General features: G+C 30.1%; 1 protein-coding gene across 3 annotated transcripts in view; it reads right to left on the reverse strand.

Moving 5' to 3' along the window:
• The window catches only part of LOC126734675 (lachesin-like), a 768,805-nt gene that overhangs the window by 644,325 nt on the left and 103,015 nt on the right, over positions 1-21,465 (reverse strand). For all 3 annotated transcript variants that reach the window (XM_050438384.1, XM_050438383.1, XM_050438385.1), the window contains exon 2: positions 3,535-3,619. In XM_050438384.1, the coding sequence (XP_050294341.1) occupies positions 3,535-3,598 (64 nt within the window). In that variant the 5' untranslated portion in view covers positions 3,599-3,619. The remainder of the gene's footprint in view (positions 1-3,534; positions 3,620-21,465) is intronic.

Consider the following 21,465-nt stretch of genomic DNA (forward strand, 5'->3'; position numbering starts at 1 on the left):
AATATGTCAAATGGGAACCCCCATCGTGTGATACATCGTAGTAAAGAGCGTAAAATTCTCTATTCAACGGTACCAAAAAAATGAAATTGGTAAATGTGTAAGCAAATAGTTAGCGAAAATGTCTAGAAATAATGAATATTTTATTTACGCCAAACTTTGGTATGTCAAATGGCTACCCCATGGTGTGATACATTATTTTAAAGGGCATTCATTATGCTATCAATGGTTGTAAAAAAAAATAAAATTGATTGACCAAGAAGCAATTAAAGTGTAAATCGGTAGGGTAGAAAAACAAATTTAATTAGCTTAACAAATTTATTTTATTAAATGTTCAAAATGCGCGCCGTTATTAGCAAGACAACAAAAAAGCCTATTTTCAAACTCCTTACAAACATTGGCAAGGGTCTGCCCGCTAATTTCTCTGCATTCTTGAAATATTCTATTTTTTTAAATTCTCAATACTCTCAGGTGGGGTTTTATAAAGTTTGCTTTTTAAGTAGCCCCAAAGAAAAAAGTCTAGTGGGGTTAGGTCCGGAGACCGCGCAGGCCATTCGATTGCACCACGTCTGCCAATCCACTTTTCTCGAAAATTTTCATCAAGCCACTCTCGAACTACCAAAGTGTAGTGCGCGGGAGCTCCATCCTGCTTAAAATGTATATTATTTTCATTCAATAATATAGCACCATGTTGATCTACTTGATTTTTCATAGATTGGATGATGGAAGGGTATATTGCATTTTCTAAAAGGTTTAAATAAATTTCGCCAGTCAAATTTTCTTCCAAAAAAAATGGCCCGATTATTTCATTCCCATAAATTCCTGCCCAAACATTAATTTCTTGGGGATATTGGGTATGGCCTTCCCGAAAAACATGCGGATTTTCATTATCCCAGTTTCTACAGTTATGTCTGTTCACCAGGCCATTTAAAAATAAGGTCGATTCGTCACTGAAGCAAATGTTCTTCAATAAATGGGGATCGTCGGCAATTCGCTGGCACATCACTTCACAAAATTGAATTCTCCTATCAAAATCATCTTCTCCGAGTTCATGAAGAACATGAATTTTACAAGGAAAGAACTTATTTTTTTTAAAACTTTATGTACGAAACCAGTGGAAATATTTGTTAGTTTTGCGGCCTTTGGTATAGACAAAGTTGGATCCATAGCAAATTGTCCTAGTACTTCAACTTGGCATGCTTCATCAACAACTCTATTTTCATATTTTTTCTTATTGCAAATCGATCCCGTCTCTTCAAATTTTCGCATCAATTCTAATACGTATTTATGGCTCACGTTTTTATCTTGATACCTTTCATTAAATGCTCTCGCGGTTCTGCGAGCACACCGATCTTGAGCTCCATAAAGGAAAATTATTTCTATTTTTTCGGCTAGCGTATACACCATTTTATTAACTCACTGTTTTAACTAAAATTGAAAAATTGCACGCGTCAAACTGACAGTTTTAACAATAATAAATCGCCTGCTTTTTAAACGCCTTAAAAATGTAAGGTATTGCAGTGTTTTTTTGTACCTATTAGGTAGGTTTCGCAAAAAATATAAGTGAAATAAAAACACATACAAAATTATAAGACTGCAAAGATTTTTGCAAAAAATTTGAAGACACTCTTTTTTCTCGCAAATAACGGTACACATTCTTTAATTAAAAAAAATAAATAATTTGCTTGAACTAAATGTACTGTTTGTTACCACCCATTTTAACTTCTAAATTGCTTGTATTTTTTTGTTGAAGATCTATTATAAAAAATTTAAGAATTTTAAAATGATGTAGGTACCACACTAAAAGTATTCATTTAAAATACCAAAGTTTGGCGTAAATAAAATATTCATTATTTCTAGACATTTTCGCTAACTATTTGCTTATACATTTACCGATTTCATTTTTTTTGGTACCGTTGAATAGAGAACTTTACGCTGCTCCCATCGTGTAATGTATCACACGATGGGGGTTCCTATTTGACATATTAAAGTGAGGTTAGCTGGAGGTGAAGGGGTGATTGACAGAACTTCAGTAAATGCATAATTAAACGTCCTCCTGTATATCTAATTTGACAGGTTTTTTTTTTTTTTTTTTTTTTTTTTTTTTTTTTGTAAGAGAGTTATTAAGGGTGGATTGTTTTGAAATGAAAGCACTGTATAAGAATATTAATTTAATAAAAATAATGAAAATAAAAACAAAAAAAGTATTGATATATACGACTATTTCATTAGCGCTTACATTCACTACAATAAAGTAAAAACCATAATTTATTTTTGTTAAATAAATTTATTTAAACTTAGAAAATTGCAAATATGTTTATTTGCACTTAGGAGCTAAGTAAAAATATTTCTATACTAAACTAATTATTTTTAAAATTAACACTCTACATTTTACTATAGCGTGTTTTGGATTTGCCAAATCAGAAATTAACTAGAAGTACTACATCTCTGGGGATAGACTCATTGATTCATAATGATGATAACATGAAATAACCGCTCAGAGTTTTCATAATATTTAAAAAAGAGCACATAGTTTTCTTGTAATTGACATCCAAAAATTCATTTTTAATGAATTTTCTTCATATATTCTTTTTGAAACTTGAAAAATAAATCCGAAAATAGCAACCACATAAAAAATCAGCTATCTATTTTCTGTAAGAATTTGATTGCTAGTAATAAAATATTTATTAATAACCTAGATATTGACAATTCAGCTATCAGAGTACTCAATATGTTAATAGTATTGCCTTTGGTACAAACTAGGTTTTGATAATAATTTTCTTAAATTATATAACAAAAACGATTTTATGATTCGTTATTTGGTGAGCAGTTACATCAAATGTGATTCTGAAAAAAATAATTAAATTGTCTGAAATATTTTAGTAGTCTAATACAACCTATAGACTTAACCTGACAACCTAAGATGTTCTCTTATTTAGTGCCAGAACTCTAAAAGACGAACGAGAGGCAGTTTAGTAGTTAGCTTTAGAACTAAAAAAGTTTAGAAGCTTATTTTGAATTCTATCTAGTATATCAATGTTATTCTTATATCTTTTTTTTATTTTAAAAGTTATTTTTGCAATATATTCTTATATAAGAAAATATTGTAAAATTAAACCATTTCAAAATCCCTCATTCGTTATGTCTAAACTGAAATTTGATGCAAAATGAATAACTAAATAGAAATTTTATATGCATAATTAATAAGATTATTTAAAATAGCATTCACGTTAAATATAATTAACAAATTTTGTCTTCTTTGCCTTTCCCTAGCTGCTTTCGTGGCGACGACAGGAATAAGCTTTCGTCATATTATAGCGTACTCCTGAGAATTAAGGTTTACCCCTCAATAAATCGGGAAATCGGGCTTAAAGCAAACTACAGTAATTAAATTATGTAATTATCCTTATTATTTACTACTACTTACTCAAGGTATTTAAAAAAAAATTAAGGAACAAAATTGTAATTTTGTCAATAAAAGGAGAATTTTGGTTGATATAGGACTTAAAGTTATTTGAAAAAAATTGTAGTACTTACCTGTAGCTGATAGGAAGAACAAAAATGTGAGTATCGGGGGCCAAAGGACTTTCCTCTTCAGCATCTTAAAAGCGTTTAGGTTTTCCTAAAAAAAAGCAAAATATCATTTTAAATTCCAATAATATTTGACTTATTTAGATACATCTAAGTTTACTATACTACTACTAGATCGCTATGGAGTCGGAATTCTTTTAGATGCACCTTCCATTAAGTCTGTAACTAGTTTTTTACCAGTCTTAAATAGAGTAATGCTCCTTAGACTTAAAGCAGTCCGGTGTCGCTTAATCTAGTTCAAGTATATGCTCTAACAGCCGAGAAATCCAAAGATGAAATAAAAACCTTTTATAGTGATCTCGCATTAAAACACAAAAAAAAACAGAAGTTAAAAACATGATCATGCGAGTTTTTAATGCTAATATTACAGAGGATGAACTTAAAAAGTTTGCTGGCGGTTTTGGTTTGGGGGCAAGAAATAAGAGAGGTGATAGGCTGGTGGAGTTTTGCCAAAACAAAAGCTAATAATAACAAACACCTTTTTAAAACCAAAACGTAGATTATAGACTTCTTCATCAGATACAGATGACAATATTGTCCAAAATGAAACTGATTATATTTTAATAAATGAACGATACAGAAACTCTATCAAATCTGTAGAAACCTATTCTGACCATAACCCTATAATATCCAATACAGAAGTAAAATTAAACCTAATCGACCATCTAATAAACAAAAGTTAGATATCTTGCAAAAGATTTAATACGATGTAAATATAAACCCTAAAAGTCTCTTAAGTTAGAATGAAATTAAACAGAAGATAGTTTCAGTGGTTCAGGACAATTTAAAGATTGAATACAAATTAAAACAAATCTGGATGACGGACGAAATATTAAAGCCGTGAAAACAAAAATAAAAGATCATAGATGTTTAAAAGAAAATTGGCTATACAGGGAGTGTAAGGGTATTAAATAATAAAAGGAAAAAATTATTACTTTTAATCTACATACAAAAATTAGGGATATGATTTGTATTATGACACATCATAAAAATCTTACACTAATCTTTTTATTTAAATCCCTAAAAAATGGAAAAGAGTGCTCTGACTATCGAATAATTGCACGGCTCATAAGTGCACTCTTTTTTTAAGAGTCATATGCAATAGAATATTTGCAAGAGTGAAGCGTTGGATCAGTCAATTAAAATAAAATCCCAAATACAGATAGGAACAGTAGCATTCGTCAAATTACAAAAAATTCTAGGTAGCATCAATAATAATTTAAAACTTTTAATACGACTGTTAAGGTACTTCGCATTTTCAACTCTATTTCATGGGCTCTTAAAAAGGCCAAAATAGATAAACTTGATGCGTTTAAAAGGTGATGGTATCGTCGCATATTAAAAATATCCTGCGAAGATAAAGCCACGAACATGGAACTACGTCTAAGAAGAGTAGGTAGTACTTAACACGCTAACAAGAAGAAAACTTGAATGCTTCGGATATGTTATATAGCTACCTAAATATGTGTTACTAGAAAACATAATGCAGGGGAAAAGAAGCCAGGGAAGAACAAAAACATCTTGGCTCAGAAACTTTAGATATTAATTTAAACTAACATTAATCAAACTATTTAGGGCAGCTGTCAGTAAAATAAGAATTGGTGATATCAAACCCCCAGAATCTAAAAAAGAAGAAGTTTACTACTATACTAAATAAATTATTAAAATATAGCCGCCTTAATTCTAATTGGAGAGAAAGGGTTGCAGGTTTAGACCCTAAATAAAAAAAATTGTTCCAGAAGAAACACCGACACCTTTATTACACTTACTGGTTTTGCAGTAAATAACTTTTTCATTTAAGTATTTTATGGAACGTTCTAAATATCTTTTTATTTACATTTTCACTTTATCCTATTCCAACTTCAATTTCTATAATTATACTTTGTATTTTATTGTTCAAAGATTTATATTTTATGTATATTCGTTATTGTATTTTTTTATATTTTCCTTCTGATTTCAGTTATTTCTGGACTGTATGAGATTTGGAGTAATACTGCCATTGCATTGTATTATGACCCTCCTCTTAAGTCAGAGATCTTTGTCGCTAATAGCATCCGAAATTTGCATCAGTTCTAGAACTTGCTTTTATATTTTATGTATTAATTGCATCGATAATAAGACCAGATTTTCGGTTTTTGACAATTATGAATCGTCATGATTGACAAAAATAGTTCAAACAAAGTCAGCTCTATTGTAGTCAACTGTCCTATCGATCGTTATGGATCGATCCTAGTACAGCACCATCATGGGTATTTCTAAAACTGCTTGTGGCTCATATTTATAATATGGTAGACAGGTTTCAAGAAGACTATATTTGAGAGCCGGTTGTTCTTAAATAATTTTGGCAGCTTAATTGTGGCAACCTGAATAGACGATGTATGCAAGTTGTTGACAACCTGCAATGATCTGTTCTATTAACTCACGCAATGTATTACATTTTCTACATCTATTTTTGACTTCAAGTTGAAGGTAGCATTTCTTGTAATTTTGGGCTCTCATTACACTATCTTAGATTCCCATAAAGTAATCGTGATTCTCTGGGTAGAGAGAACCAGCTCTAAGCCATGCTAATGAAAACAATTTGTCAACAGTATCCGACTTCTTGGGAATACTCCATGTAGAGCTTGCTCTATCCATGCAGCTCGTTGTTATTGAGCTGAGTTTCCGTTAAATTTAAGATTTCTGTATTGCAGATTTAGAGTTGTATATCCTTGATCTTCCTGAGCTGCCAATCCCATCAATGTATCACTGGATGCGCTAAGTCGAATTGTAAAAGTCGAAAGTAAGGTTGTCTTAGACTTTGCTCTTGGGTTCGGCATAACTAGATGTTCACCATTTCCCGACCATCATTGTTAAGAAATAGATAAAGTCTTTTTATTGATACATTCGGATGTAGATATTGAAACTTGCTTACGTGTACGCTTACGTACTTGCGTGTGGCTAATACGTTTTTTTTTGTTTTTTTTTATATTACAAAAATTATACTTTTTTAGTTACTATTAGTTTCTGTTTCTGCATCTTATTTACATTTTCACTTGATCCTATTCCAACTTCGATTTCTATAATTATACTATGTATTTTATTAGTATTATTATTAGTAACTAAATTAAACAAATTATTGAATCTATGAACAAATTATACCATTTATTAAAAAAAAAACACTATTTCTGAACGTAGCTTAATAGATCTTAGAAGCAGTCGCTGGTGTGTGCACTCTACAAGTAGCTTTTGTTTTTGTCCTTAAATATTTTTGTTCATAAATTATCGTAAATTTGTTGCCATGAATATACTGAGCAGCTTTATAAGATTTTCTTGTTTTTTCATTGGACATAAATTGATTTTTTAAACAGAAAATGGTATGTGAATTTTAACACCAATCCTTTAACTGTATATATATATATTCAAGATAATATTAAAAAAAAATTAAACTGTTTTTTTCATAGTATTTTTTATTAAATTAATTGGCCTGCATAATTATTTATTTGGTTATGAATTTGTGAATTGTAACGTGTTATGTCCAGCCGTGAAGATGTTCTAAATACAGCCTCAGACGTCGACATTTTTTCTAAAACACAATTAGTTTTTCTGAGATCCTGAATCTGCTAGACTTTCCTCCCATAATAAAGGAACAATTGAGTCCAGCATCAAAATGAATTTAAAAAAGAAAGTAAGTAGACCATTTTTTTTCAAACTACACCGCATCCAGGAAAAAATTCATGTATAATGCCAGAATAAACGTACAATTTACTACTTTTTCTGTTGTTATAATATAATAAACCTTTTAGATGTGGCTCATGACACACATGAAATCACATACAAAACAGCCGTGTTGGGTCCCCGGTATGCTTTTAAAACAAAATTTAATAGGGCCATTCCACCACGAAGGAAATGAAATATCATATTTTGTTTCTTTACTGTAAAAAGCGCATTTATGGTCGTGGCTGTATTTTGTTTAGTGAAAACTGGATAGGAAAGACTTTCTATAATTTATGGGTTTTACCTATAAACTTTGTATTTGTTTACTGTTTAGTAATATGTTTTATTTCTAATCTTGTGATAGGTAACCGAAAATTACTTTAACTATGATTTATAATATAATTTTTGGGTACATCAAATTATTCTATAGGAACAACGGTATGAAATTTGAATATAGATCAGAGCATTTACGACTTATGAACAAAAAATTAATGTAATTTGTAATTTTAACTAATTTTTTCGGATATTGTAATATACTTACTGACATGAAAAAGTGTTACACCAGGAGAAACAAGTTTGATTTTTCAACTTTCGATCAAGTTTTCGCAATATAATGATTACATGCTAGGGCAACAACGACAACGTGTTATCTTTGTTTTTGTGTTTCATTTTTGTCAATCATTTTCTGAGGGCTGGTTTGTACAGATATTTTTAGTTATTGCTCATCCGTTTACTATTGTTAAGCATTAGAAAATGCCTCCAATTCAAAAACTTCAAAATTATTACTATATTAGCGATTTTGAAAAAAATTATCGCCCCCGTGTTAATTTTAGTACAATGACAGTAATTTATCTATGCCTAATATGGATAGAAGATGGTAAAGCAACACAAAAATGGCTAACTGGTCAATCGAGGCGTATCACTGAGCATTAAAATAAACCCTTTAGACAACTAGCCCTACGAGACCGATGTGCTACTACGCGTCAGAACGCTGACCATAGGTTTGGAAAAGAAGGTAGACCTGTTACTATACGTATACTCTATCATCGTATTCTAGCCTTTCGACTTTTTGATACTGTCTACGGTTAGTATTTCCTGGAACTAAAGCAGAGCATAGCAAGATTGACTCAGCGACAAATTGCGATTCTGTCTAGGACTGCACCAAGGCCGTATAAGGGTAAGGCGCCACCGCACCGTAGAGAACAGTGTAATATTCGATTTACTCTTGAAAGGCATGTACATAGGATTTTTGCGATCATCCCTTCTTTTTGGTCAAGGTAATATGACTGCTGTGCTTTATATCGATGATGACCTTTACTGCATTATCCAGAGGGTCGTCCACGCGTTTTCTTTTAGAAAGCCAACGTATATTTCCGTATTGCTCGTCATTCTACGATTTTCTTTAAAAAGGCAGGCTGTTTTGCTATGGCCATCCCGTTAACTGAATTTAAATCAAATGTCTATGTTTTTCATCTCATGGCATATTTCGAAACAAAACAGTATTTGCCCTGGTCTGTTTTAATCCAATCATAAAATCCATACAAAAGCTGTGTAATTCAGCGAATGTAAGTTGCGATTATTTTGGTGGCAGTAATAAGTCGTATGTTACGACTTGTATGCTGTTATTGCGGCCTGAATTTTGTTTTTTACAAAATTGCATCAAAAATTGACCAACAGATTTAGTTAAAAAGTACAATTGCATTTGAAACCTAACTTTGCTGTATACTTTGTAATATTTTTAGTGGATCAGTTGGATCATTTAAATTTCTATGACGTAATGATGTTGGTATTTAAATTTTAATATTATTTACTTATCAGTGATTTTACTCTAAAATAACATTTTTCTTCAATTACCTTGATATACGCCTGCTTATCTATTTGGTTTTGACATACGAATTTTTGCATTTAAAGTAGTTAATAATTACCATTTCTTTGAGTTTGCACAAAGTTTTTGAAAGTGCCTAGTTCAAGGACAAAGCATATTGTGACACTGGCTCTACAGTCAAATGCTGGCGAAGGAAATAATATGAATACTACACCAGAAAAAATGATGGAAAACAATAATTCTTACTAGGCATATACGGCAGAGTCATTACTCGAATTATATGCAGGTGAAGAAACTATAATGATTAAAAAGAGCTTCAGGGAGAAATTGTTGAGTGCGAATATTATGACAGTTCCACAAAAAAAATAATTTGAGCAAAAATTTAACATTAATAAAGACTACTTTTGGTTGTGATAGTATGAAATGTTTAAATTGTATGTTGAAAGAACAGGAAGGGATAAACTCCATAAACAGCGTTGAAGATAAACAAACCACAGAACGTAAAAAGAGATGCAAGAGGAAACAAGTAAACTTTAGAGATTGACTTAAAGGCAAAAGTTATGAAGAATTTAAAAAAAATAGTTTAAAAAAATGCATTGAGAAAAAGAGTGATTGGTCAACATTTTGAGTGCTCCATAATTACCCAGGAAAAGCGTCAATCTATCTTTCATGATTTTGGAGTTTGTCTTCATGGGAAGCAAAAGGGATCTTTTTAACAGCTAATGTATAACAAGAAAGGCCAAAGCATAATAAAAGCCATGTAGAAGCTGAAACCTCTAGTAAGAGAGTGGGATTCAAATTCTTTTTACCTATTAATCGTCATAATGAAAGAACTAAAAAACACGTTGTTACAAAATATATGTTTCCTTATACTTTATGCATTAGTGAAAAATCGGTTCATTTGTGAGTTTTAGGAATGTTCTTCATCCATTTTAACAATAGCTAAAATGCCATCTGGACATCTGAAATGCATATTGGATGATCAATAATGGTAAAAAATATCAAAGAATTTTTAAACGCTTTGCCAAAAGTTGAATCTCACTACTGCAGATCCGCAAGTAGTAAACTCTATCTAAACTCTTGAACCTACGTGGCTACTGGTGTACTATGTTTTAATTGGGGAATTTAGATGATAAAACAAATAATAAAAAGAAAAATGATGCAAACTCGTAATTACGTATTACTGTAAATTACGTATGGCATGAAGCCAGTTGAGGACTTGAAAGTTATGTTTTAGCATCAATTTCAGTTAAGTATTTTCAAACAGAAATTGAATCTTCAAAACCAAAGAAACTTATTATTTGGAGTGATGGTTGGGTGTAGAAAAATTGAAGCTTTCGAACGCACTTCTGGAATTAGGTATTAAAAATAAAATCTTAATTGATCAAAAGTATTTAGAAGCCGGTCACACCCATATGGTCACTCCATACATTATTCTTTTATAGAGAAAAAAAATGGGAAAAAGGAAGGAAGTTTATAACGAAATCCCAAACCGTAGAAAACAGTATACCCACCGCATTCTGATTTTTTTATATATAAAAATTTATTACTATAAGCTATTTTATAAATCTATTCGACCAGGAAACCAGGTTGGACATCCATGTACGTGATATATGAGCCACCAGTTTATTCTAGCAGGAATTATAAACTATAAAATTAAATTTGAAGAAGACTGGAAACCACTACCTATAAGACTTAAACGTATGGATGTCTTACCTAACCACCGACGTATCTACCTTAAACCCTCTCCGATTAAAGCATTTAAGCTTAGCCATTTACAAGAATTAAAAAAATTATTCCTAATGATTACTTAAGGGGGGATAGTTAATTAAGAAGTTTAAGGAACTTTTAACTCAGATTCAAAACTGGCTTTGATTCACTCAGGTTACAATACAGAGATGTCGAGATATTAATGTAGATGTTCATAATGGCTTTGTTATTTATAATTAGGCATTCGATACGGTTTGACATACAAAAATAATTGTCATATTAAGTGCTTAACTTGTCCCGTAATCAGAGAGCCGACATTAAAATTAACGGCAAACATCTGAAGAAATTTTAATTATGACAGGGGTTTAATAAGGCTATATGCTTTCTATAATTTGATTTAATTTATATGCAAAAAAATAATGGAAGCAGATTGATAAAACCAAATTGATAGTCATTAGCAGAAATCAAAATTTTAATTGTTAAATAGGGACAAGGGTGCAAACATCTAATATATTTGAACTGTTGGGTGAATAAAAATGGGACTCATTAAATCAAAACCGCAATAGCAAGCAAGTCAGAACATTTAAAGTGTATTTATACTCAGAAAAATATTGTGCAAATGAATGTGTAAAAGCGTTCGAAATGTAGGCTCAGCGCAGAATTTTAAGACTAATTATTGAAACTTCATCTAAGAAAAGAAAAGATTTTAATACCACAAAACATAGACAACTAGAATTTTTTGCCAACAACATTAAATATGAGCTATCATATTTGAAATATTTTTATACTGATTCAGAGACAAATAGAAGGAAAGCAGAGTCCTGAACAGCGAAGAACATTTTGGCTTAAAAACCTTCACCAATAGTGTAAAGCCAGTATCACATCTTCTACAAGTTCACTGCGGAAAAGTAAATATGGAATTGGTCGCTCATATTCTGGAATAGGAAGGCACTTAAAGAATTAAAAAATATTATTCTAATTAAATTGAAATAAAAATCCTAATGAGAGCATAATCAGACCTTAAGAGAAAAACAACATACATTCGCTAATATAATGCTCACTGATAAAATGAAGTTTTATTTTTAATACAGTAGACTTAAATTACAATCTTTGAGATGTCTTAATGGATTTATTGAATCAATTAACATTAACAGCAAAAAAATTCAAGAAAAAAACAATTAGCTTCTATTTTCTTAGTTTTAAAACAGTTTAAAAAAATCATTTTTATATTAAATATTTTTTATACATTATTAAAAAAATTATGATAATGAATTAATTCAAATTAAAAAAATGAATACTTTATTCTCTTTCAATAATATATTGAAAAAGGGAGAAAATTTTAATCTGAAAGAAATATTATACTGGTTTTGTTTGCTGAATTTCTCGATTTTAAGGGAGGTTTTGAAACCCTAGATAAAGATAACTTAATAGAAACAAAAAACAGTTAAAAAAGGTAATTATGAAATGTACAATAATCTTATTTGTAGATGAGAATTATTGTATAACAACTGACTTATATAGCTAATAAGAATATAAGATATTGATGGAAATAAGTAATTTAAATTTGATACGTTAATGATTAACTTACTGGGTACTAATAAATTATGTGTGTATCAGTAAGTCCAAATTTGCTAGTTTTAAAAAAAGATATAAATAATAATTTATAAATTGTTGTTAATGGAAAAAACATTCTTTATCAAAAAGAAATAGAATATCTCGAGACGATTTTAAATGCAACCTTAAATTTTCATTTTCATATTGATTATGTTTTGAAAAAATTTTCAAAGAAAGTCAAATTATAAAGCATTATAAGGAATTTGAATATGTACACAAAATCAATGATATATATTACTTTGTCTGCCTCATTTAGAATTTTATTCTACTTTGTAAACTACAAAAATGCAAAATAATCAGTCAAAGATTTCTTTTAATGTGGATGTGTTTATATTTATACTGAAACGTAACTGTATCAACTTTTTAAATTAAAGTTAAAGTTACAATTTACAAAAAGAAAGTAGGCGTTTTTCTTCTAATTATTATAGCCAAGTTAAACATATTGCATTTTCTCTGTTCATCACTAAGTGCTAGGGGAGAAATTAATAAAATATTTTCTTATTTTCTTTAACTTAACTATATGCTTATGACTGACTATTGCATGTTGATAATTAATCGATATTTTGGCACTCAAATAAGGAATTTGCAAGGCTAGAATTTAGTTAATTTATACTTTTGACAGATGTATCAAAGCATAACACCAGACACCGTATGGACTTATATATACTAGTGAGTCACTGTAATTCCAGAACAACTGCTTAAAACTGGCTTATACAGCAAGCCTAAATAAGTTAGATGTATATATTATTTTTAATAATCGAAAACTATGCTTGAAACAACAGGATTTTAATAAGTTTTAGTATATTTTAGGTCTCCGTATTTTTTTCTATTTCATTTTGTCTTTTGATTTAAAATTAATATTCTGTTTATTATTTTATACATTTTTTAATTTTTTGTCTTTGCAATTTTTCATTTAGCTATTACTCAATAATTTAGTTTTTTATTATATATAAGTAAAAGAATAAAAGTATTAATAAAAGTATTTGTATATTATATTATATAGTGTGACTCTTAATTATCCCTCCCCCCTTATCTTTTGAATGCGTTTATATAAGAATTTAAAATTTGACACACATTATTAGCAACCTAAATACTACTTTCTAGTCTCTAGCTCATTTTGCAAAACTAGAAAATGACGGCGGGACGTCATTTTTAAAAATAAAAGTAAAAAAAAGGGGAATCATGTGATACATCGTTTGAAAGCTCCCACTGAATATTTGATGTCTTATAAGCCATATATAGGAGAACATTTTATTTTGATGCACGATGATGCTCGACCGCATATAGTACAAATAACAAGGCACTATTTAATCGACGTTGACGTTTGTGTGTTGAACTGGCCCCCAAGAAGTCCAGACTTCAACCTGATTAAGATTGATACCCTAAAATGCGATTGTTTCTTTAATTAAATTTATGCCCCTAATTAGAGCTGTTATTTAAGCTCGTGAAAAAAATACCCGATTCTAGAAAAAAATTAAAAATCTTATAACCGCCGGTATCCATATTTTTTTTTTAATTTTTTAATTTTTAATTGTTGGTAATCAAGCATTATTGCATTAAGATAAAATGAAAATCCTGCAGAATCCTTCCAGTTATTTATTAAACATGATTGAGTTTTTTAAAATTCCCGACCTGTTTCATACACAGTGGTGTCCATCATTAGGGGATAAATATAATGTTTAAAATTGGTATCAGTTATACCCCTCAGGGTTTTATTCCATGTCAAAAACCCTCTATTTATTATTATTGTTTTTTTATTTTAGTTATTTTATATTTTATTTATTTACATTTTATGGTTGAAAAGGACCGAGTGAATAAACAGAATTATTGCAGTGCTTCCTTTAAGCCAGTGCTTCTTCTTTAAGAATACAGATATCGAAATGAATAAAAAAAACAGGTTGTTAAAAAAAGATGATTGGGAATTTTTTCCGCAGGCTGTTTAGAAGTTTAGAATAAAATTTAACTTTTTATTAACCCCTGTAAATTAACAAATTTGTTGCAAATTTTTGTAGCTTCGGTATTAAAAAATTATACCAATATAACGACGTAAACTTCGGTAAAACAATATCAAAATCGATGCAATACCGAAAAGGTTATAAAAGAATTGAATTTGAACCAAATTTTCGTTGTCCGGTTCATTTTGCGGGCCTTTTAAATTTAAATAAATATATTATTTAAAAAAGGTGATCACGTTAACAGCATTAAATAAAAAAAATTAATGAATAAATTCACTTAAGATTTTAGCTGCATAAATAAAATATTTTAAAATGCTTCTCATTTAATTTTTATTCAATATGCAATCGGTCTTTGGGCCTAACTCATATATTGTTGTTTTGTTTTCATATTTTATTTTTATTTTAAATCATCCTGAATCAATTATTCCATACGATGTTGAAATATAAATCCAGTCTCTTAACAATCTTTAATCATTTGTTTTGAATCTTTAATCATTGCTTTAAGCAATCCAATAAAAACTAGATTCTTTCCTCATGAAAACCAAATAAATGCTTGAAATCACAATATAGATTTAGAGAGGTTCCAAGATACTTTGATGAGGATCACGAACCATTTATGTAAAGTTTTTATTAAATTTTGCTGATTTGATTAAGGCATTCGATAATGTCGTTTACTTTACTTTACTAATAAAGCTTTATTCTTTAGGTCTAAGAGGTAAAACTTTTAATCCTACGTTTAGCTCCTAGCTAGATAGTAGGTAGTACTATAGTTGACACGCCGAATAGATGCACCAAGGAAAACGCGTGGTTGGCGCGTGATCAGCGAGTGTTCAATGCGCGATCCATTTTGTCGTATTAGACGAGTAGATTTCGAGCGGGTTTTTACGTCTTTATAATTATACGATAAATGTATTTTTATCGATTAGTATTATTTTTATTTTTTATTATTATAAATTTATTATTATGGATATTTAGGTCACTGGAAGGGCTTATTTTAAAAATTTCTTATGAAACACCGTGTGAGTTTTGATTTACGCTCACCCCTATACCTTGTAAATAATATGAATTTACTATAATTTGTTAACTATTTACAGTAAATACATAATATTTCAAATGTAATGATACAGGGTAATTCGTGATTGTTGCACAAAAATTTAATGGTGGATTCTTTACAAAAATACATGTAAAAAATAAACTAATTATCAACATAGGTTTGAAAATGCTTTCTTTCTAAAATAGAGGGCGTTAACATTTTTAATAAATCAAAATTCCATAATTCAAAAAAAAACACAGTCAGGTACACAGGCCTTTAAAAAACTAATCTTTCTCAGAATCTGAAGTTGTATCGTCATCTTCGCCAACATTTATAATAAGTGGTTGCACCTGAATTTCCATTAAATCATCCAGAGTTCACATGCGTTCTTCTTCTTTGATAATGTGAGCAACAGCATTTTTCCAATTTTGTGGACTGATATTTTGCACTGCTCGATCAAAAGGTGGTTTAAGGTCTGCAGATTTAAAAGTGACATTTTTCCGAGCTACTTCACCCTTAATCTGCGCCCATATCAGTTCGATTGGGTTCAACTCGCAATGATATGGTGGCAATCTTAAGACCGTTCGGCCGGTAGCTTTAGCCATTTCGTCCACTACAAATGTGTCTCCGTGTCGGTTTTCTTTTACTAATTTCAAAAGTTCTGCCTTGATCATATCTTGTTCATAATGAATTTGTTTGGTCATTAACCAGTTTTGAATATCTCTTTTCTTTGTGGCAGATGTCGGGGTTTTGTCAAGCTTTCGGGTATGGTAGGATGCGTTATCCAACACAATAACACAGCCATTTTCTAAGCTAGGTAAAATTTTTTCGAGCCACTCTTCAAAAACTTGAGCATTCGTCTCCTCGTGATAATCTTTCGTCTATTTTGATTCTAAAACTAGTTGACCGCCCTGAACAAAGCCATCTTCTACCCAATATGTAGAACTATCAACCGTTTTCCCTTTTCTGTCGGAGCTTTTAGCCCTGTGGACAATCCATTGATAAAAGCGTTTCTAGCGATGGTTACGGTTGTATCTGTCCATACTTTGGAAATCGTGTGACCCGCGTTCACCCATGTTTCATCTAAATAATAAATATTTCTATTTTCTTCTCGAGCCTTTCTTATGGATCGTAAATAACGTCGCCTCCAGCATATTATTTCATCCCTTTCTTTAAGCATACTATTTCGACTTCTCTTTACAAAGCTGTAACGAAAAAAATTATGTAAGCTTTTGGGTTTTTTTTACTCAACTTGTTTTAAATCTTCATTATATGGCAATCTGCCACTTACCGAAAACCAATTTCTTTTGACTTTTGACTATATTATAGATACTCCTTTTGGAAACACCTGATGAAATTACATTACATTTTTAATTTTGTAATTAATTTAATTTATTTATTTTTTCAAACGGCATTAAACTATTTACTTTTGTGAGTGTATTTACAATATAAAAAACATTGTAAAAAAACTGCTGGTCAATTGAAATGCATATAGTTTTTTTTTGGAGTATTTTTGACTTTTAATATTTTCTACACCGTGAGCCAAATTAGAATGCTGTTTTCAATGTTCGTTTGCCCAATGTGTGTAGAATATACCTTAGTTTATTTTAGTTTAATTTAGCTTTAATTTACCTGTTCGAACACGCATTTCGTTTTAACTGTCGCGTGCTATTCACGTGATCACTGCATCTTTTCGGCGCGCCGACTATAATTCCTACATATGGTATAACTCAGGGTATCGTCCATGGGCTAAAGTTATTTACTATTTACTTAAATAGCTTACGTAACTTTTTGATTTAATGGGTTTTCTTGGCTTGACCAAGGTATTTAAGAACGTTCTGCACTCTACTTAAAAAGCTTTATTTTATGAGTATAAGAGGTAGAACTTATGATCTATTTGAATTTTATTTAACTTAGCAAAATATACTTGGAAATAGGATTAGTAAATCTTGTACAGTAGAGGCGTACCTCAAAGTTTTTGAGCTTACATTTTATAAGAGAATGGCCTCCTGAAAATATTTATATCGATATTTATAATAATAGTAGAATAAGTTATAACATATGTAATTATAATGTGGGGTGTGGCCTGTCCTTCAAATTTTTTACTAGTAGAGATAATCCAGAGAAAAACATAAAAATTAATTTGCATAAGCCAATACGGTTTCCTAGTAAAATAAATCGTAAATTAACTAATGCTTTAACTTTAAAGCAATTAGGTCTATAAGAGCATGGGTTTAAATAGTATTGTGTGGAAAATATGAAATGACTAAAATTACCTTAAGCATTATTACTAGTCAAAGCTCTGAAAGTAATATTAGATTTCCTAAAATAGCTTTTTCGGTAGTTCAAAGAACTCGTTATTTAACCCGTTAAAGAAAGAACCCGTTAAGAGTTCATAATGTTTATGATTATAAAATTGTAAAAATATCTTTAAACAAGTGACAAAATGACATGGGGAAGATATGACAAATTGCCATATCTTCCCCAGAATTTATTTTAATTAAATTTAATTTAAAAATGTTGGAGCTGAAATATGAAGGTGATGTTTCTTCTTTTGTGAATGATACTGTAATCTTGTCTGAATATGAATCATGGATAGAGGTTAAAGACTAATTAAGTTTAACTCAAGGTTACATTTTCTTTGGAAGTTTAAGTATCTTGGAATTGATTAAAATTCTTCCTGAATCCAATTTTTCATCATTATGTTACTTGATACAAAAAAACAGATTGAAAGATAAAACGAGAAGTTTATAATATTAAAAGAAATGAATCTTTAGCTATACAATAGTTGACATTTCTAATATAATTGAATTAAATCAGAAAATCATGCGAAAGTGTATTAAATGTTGCTGAGTAAAAATTTGAATTGGAATCTTTTACAAGTAGTATTTGTATATAAAAATATATAATGTTGGTGTTTGTTCTCGCATATTGTTGGTCATAAGTCTATTAATGAATTATCTCCTATTATCATAAAAATTTTTTGGTACCTTTTTATCTTTATATTTAAGTTAGTTAATAGATAGATAAAGGATAAATAGGACATCTATTAATATTTTGAATGTACCGTACAATGTTTATTTTCTTCAATATTTTGTTTACTGTATTAGGTTAGAAACGAAGAGGTATTAAATATTTTTAAATTTTATGGCAGTCTATGGGCGTAAAATAGGACGTACCAACACTGGCTTTAGGACTTCGGCAGTTTTTTTTATTTACATGTTTACTATTGAAATTTGTTTTATGAAAATGACTATTGTTAAATTGAAATAAATATTGATATTGATTTTTAAGTGTGTGTGTGTGTGGATGATAGATCCACATTTCTTTAAGAAATATTATATGTCAGATTTACGTATATTTTGTAGCTTAATATATTGAAATATATTTATTTGTTAAATCGTATTTTTAATAACGATATTAAATATTTGCATTATTTATTATAGATGATCACCAAGTTTTTTTTTAATTATGCATTTTAATTAAAACTGATATAAGATATAATGCACAACCTATGTTAAAGATATATCACAAAAAGCACACGCTTATTTTATGAAACACGTAAAAATATATAACCCGTGGGTAAACGGAGTTTCTCAAGCCACTACTCTTCTAAAATTACTCTCCCGGTAATTCGTTAGTTGCGAAATGATTTAATAGCAACCGCGGTTGCATGAATAAACTTCCCGAAGGATATTTTCCCTAGCGATAAAAATATTTTGCTTAATATATTGATTGATTACCCTTTTTATCAAAGAAATTAGAAGAGGATTGAACCTGTCTATAAAGCAAATAAATGAAAAATTACCCTAAAATATCGTATGTGAATAGTATATATTTTTTTAAATATTAAATACAACGCAGGTTGAATAAAATATTGTGCTCCAGGATGTATTATTTTTATGGCAAGAAAATAATAGTCTACATACACAAGTACATTTTGATCAAAATCAACTTTTACCTTACCTAAATATTTTAGCATACTTACAAGGAAAACGCGTGGTTGGCGCGTGATCAGTGAGTGTTCGATGCGCGATCCATTTTGTTGTATTAGACGAGTAGATTTCGAGCGGGTTTTTACGTCTTTATAATTATACGATAAATGTATTTTTATCGATTAGTATTATTTTATATTTTATTATTGGAAATTTATTATTATGGATATTTAGGTCACTGGAAAGGCTTGTTTTAAAAATTTCTTATGAAACACCGTGTGAGTTTTGATTTACGCTCACCCCTATACCTTGTAAATAATATGAATTTACTATAATTTGTCAACTATTTACAGTAAATATATAATATTTCAAATGTAATGATACAGGGTAATTCGTTATTGTTGCACAAAAATTTAATGGTGGATTCTTTACAAAAATATATGTAAAAAATAAACTAATTATCAACATAGGTTTGAAAATGCTTTCTCTCTATTATTAAGGGCGTTAACATTTTTATTAAATCAAAATTCCATAATTAAAAAAAAAAAACACTGTCAGGTACACAGGCCTTTAAAAAACTAATATTTCTCAGAATCTGAAGAAGTTGTATCATCATCTTCGCCAACATTTATAATAAGTGGTTTCACCTGAATTTCCATTAAATCATCCAGAATCCACATGCGTTCTTCTTCTTTGGTAATGTGAGCAACAGCATTTTTCCAATTTTGTGGACTGACATTTTGCACTGCTTGATCAAAAAGTGGTTTAAGGTCTGCAAATTTAAAAGTGACATTTTTCCGAGCTACTTCACCCTTAATCTGCGCCCATATCAGTTCGATTGGGTTCAACTAGCAATGATATGGTGGCAATCTTAAGACCATTTGGCCGGTAGCTTTAGCCATTTCGTCCACTACAAATGTGTCTGCGTGTCGGTTTTCTTTTACTAATTTCAAAAGTTCTGCCTTTATCATATCTTGTTCATATTGAATTTGTTTGGTCATTAACCAGTTTTGAATATCCCCTTTCTTTGTGGCAGATGTCGGGGTTTTGTCAAGCTTTCGGGTATGGTAGGATACATTATCCAATACAATACCACAGCCATTTTCTAAGCTAGGTAAAATTTTTTCGAACCACTCTTCAAAAACTTGAGCATTCATCTCCTCGTGATAATCTTTCGTCTGTTTTGATTCAAAGACTAGTTGACCGCCCTGAACAAAGCCATCTTCTGACCCAATATGTAGAACTATCAACCGTTTCCCCTTTCCTGCCGGAGCTTTTAGCCCTGTGGACAATCCATTGATAAAAGCATTTCTAGCGGTGGTTACGGTTGTATCTGTCCAAACTTTGGAAACCGTGTGACCCGCGTTCACCCATGTTTCATCTAAATAATAAATGTTTCTATTTTCTTGTCGAGCCTTTCTTATGGATCGTAAATAACGTCGCCTCCAGCATATTTTTTCATCCCTTTCTTTAAGCATACTATTTCGACTTCTTTTTACAAAGCCGTAACGAAAAAAATTATGTGATTATAATTGAAAATTATAAAATTATGTGCTTTTGTGTTTTTTTTACTCAAATTGTTTTAAATCTTTATTATATGGCAATCTGCCACTTACCGAAAACCAATTTCCCTGAGTAAGTGTCGAAAAGTTGTTTCCTTAAAATTCGGAATTTCTTCATTTTTCTCAAGTTCTGATAAAATCTTTTTGACAGTTGGTGGCTCATTTTTTAGAAAAAAAAAACGAATGGATTATTCTACGGATAGCATTTTTTGTTTGCTCATCAATGTTATCGAAAATAGCTCTCGCTCTATTATACTTTGTTGGTGGTTGAAAGGTATGAGTACTTTCATAACTTTTGACTATATTATAGATACTCCTTTTGGAAACACCTGATGAAATAACATTACATTTTTTATTTTGTAATTAATTTAATTTATTTATTTTTTCAAACGGCATAAAACCATTTACTTTTGTGAGTGTATTTACAATATAAAAAACGTTGTAAAAAAACTGCTGGTGTTATGTTGCCTTTGGAGGAGAAACCTATACGTTAAAACCTACTAACAACGGTTCGTTAAACAAAAGGCCAAAAAACTGAATTTAACCC

This window comes from Anthonomus grandis, chromosome 3, assembly GCF_022605725.1.
Source record: "Anthonomus grandis grandis chromosome 3, icAntGran1.3, whole genome shotgun sequence".
Taxonomy (NCBI): domain Eukaryota; kingdom Metazoa; phylum Arthropoda; class Insecta; order Coleoptera; family Curculionidae; genus Anthonomus; species Anthonomus grandis.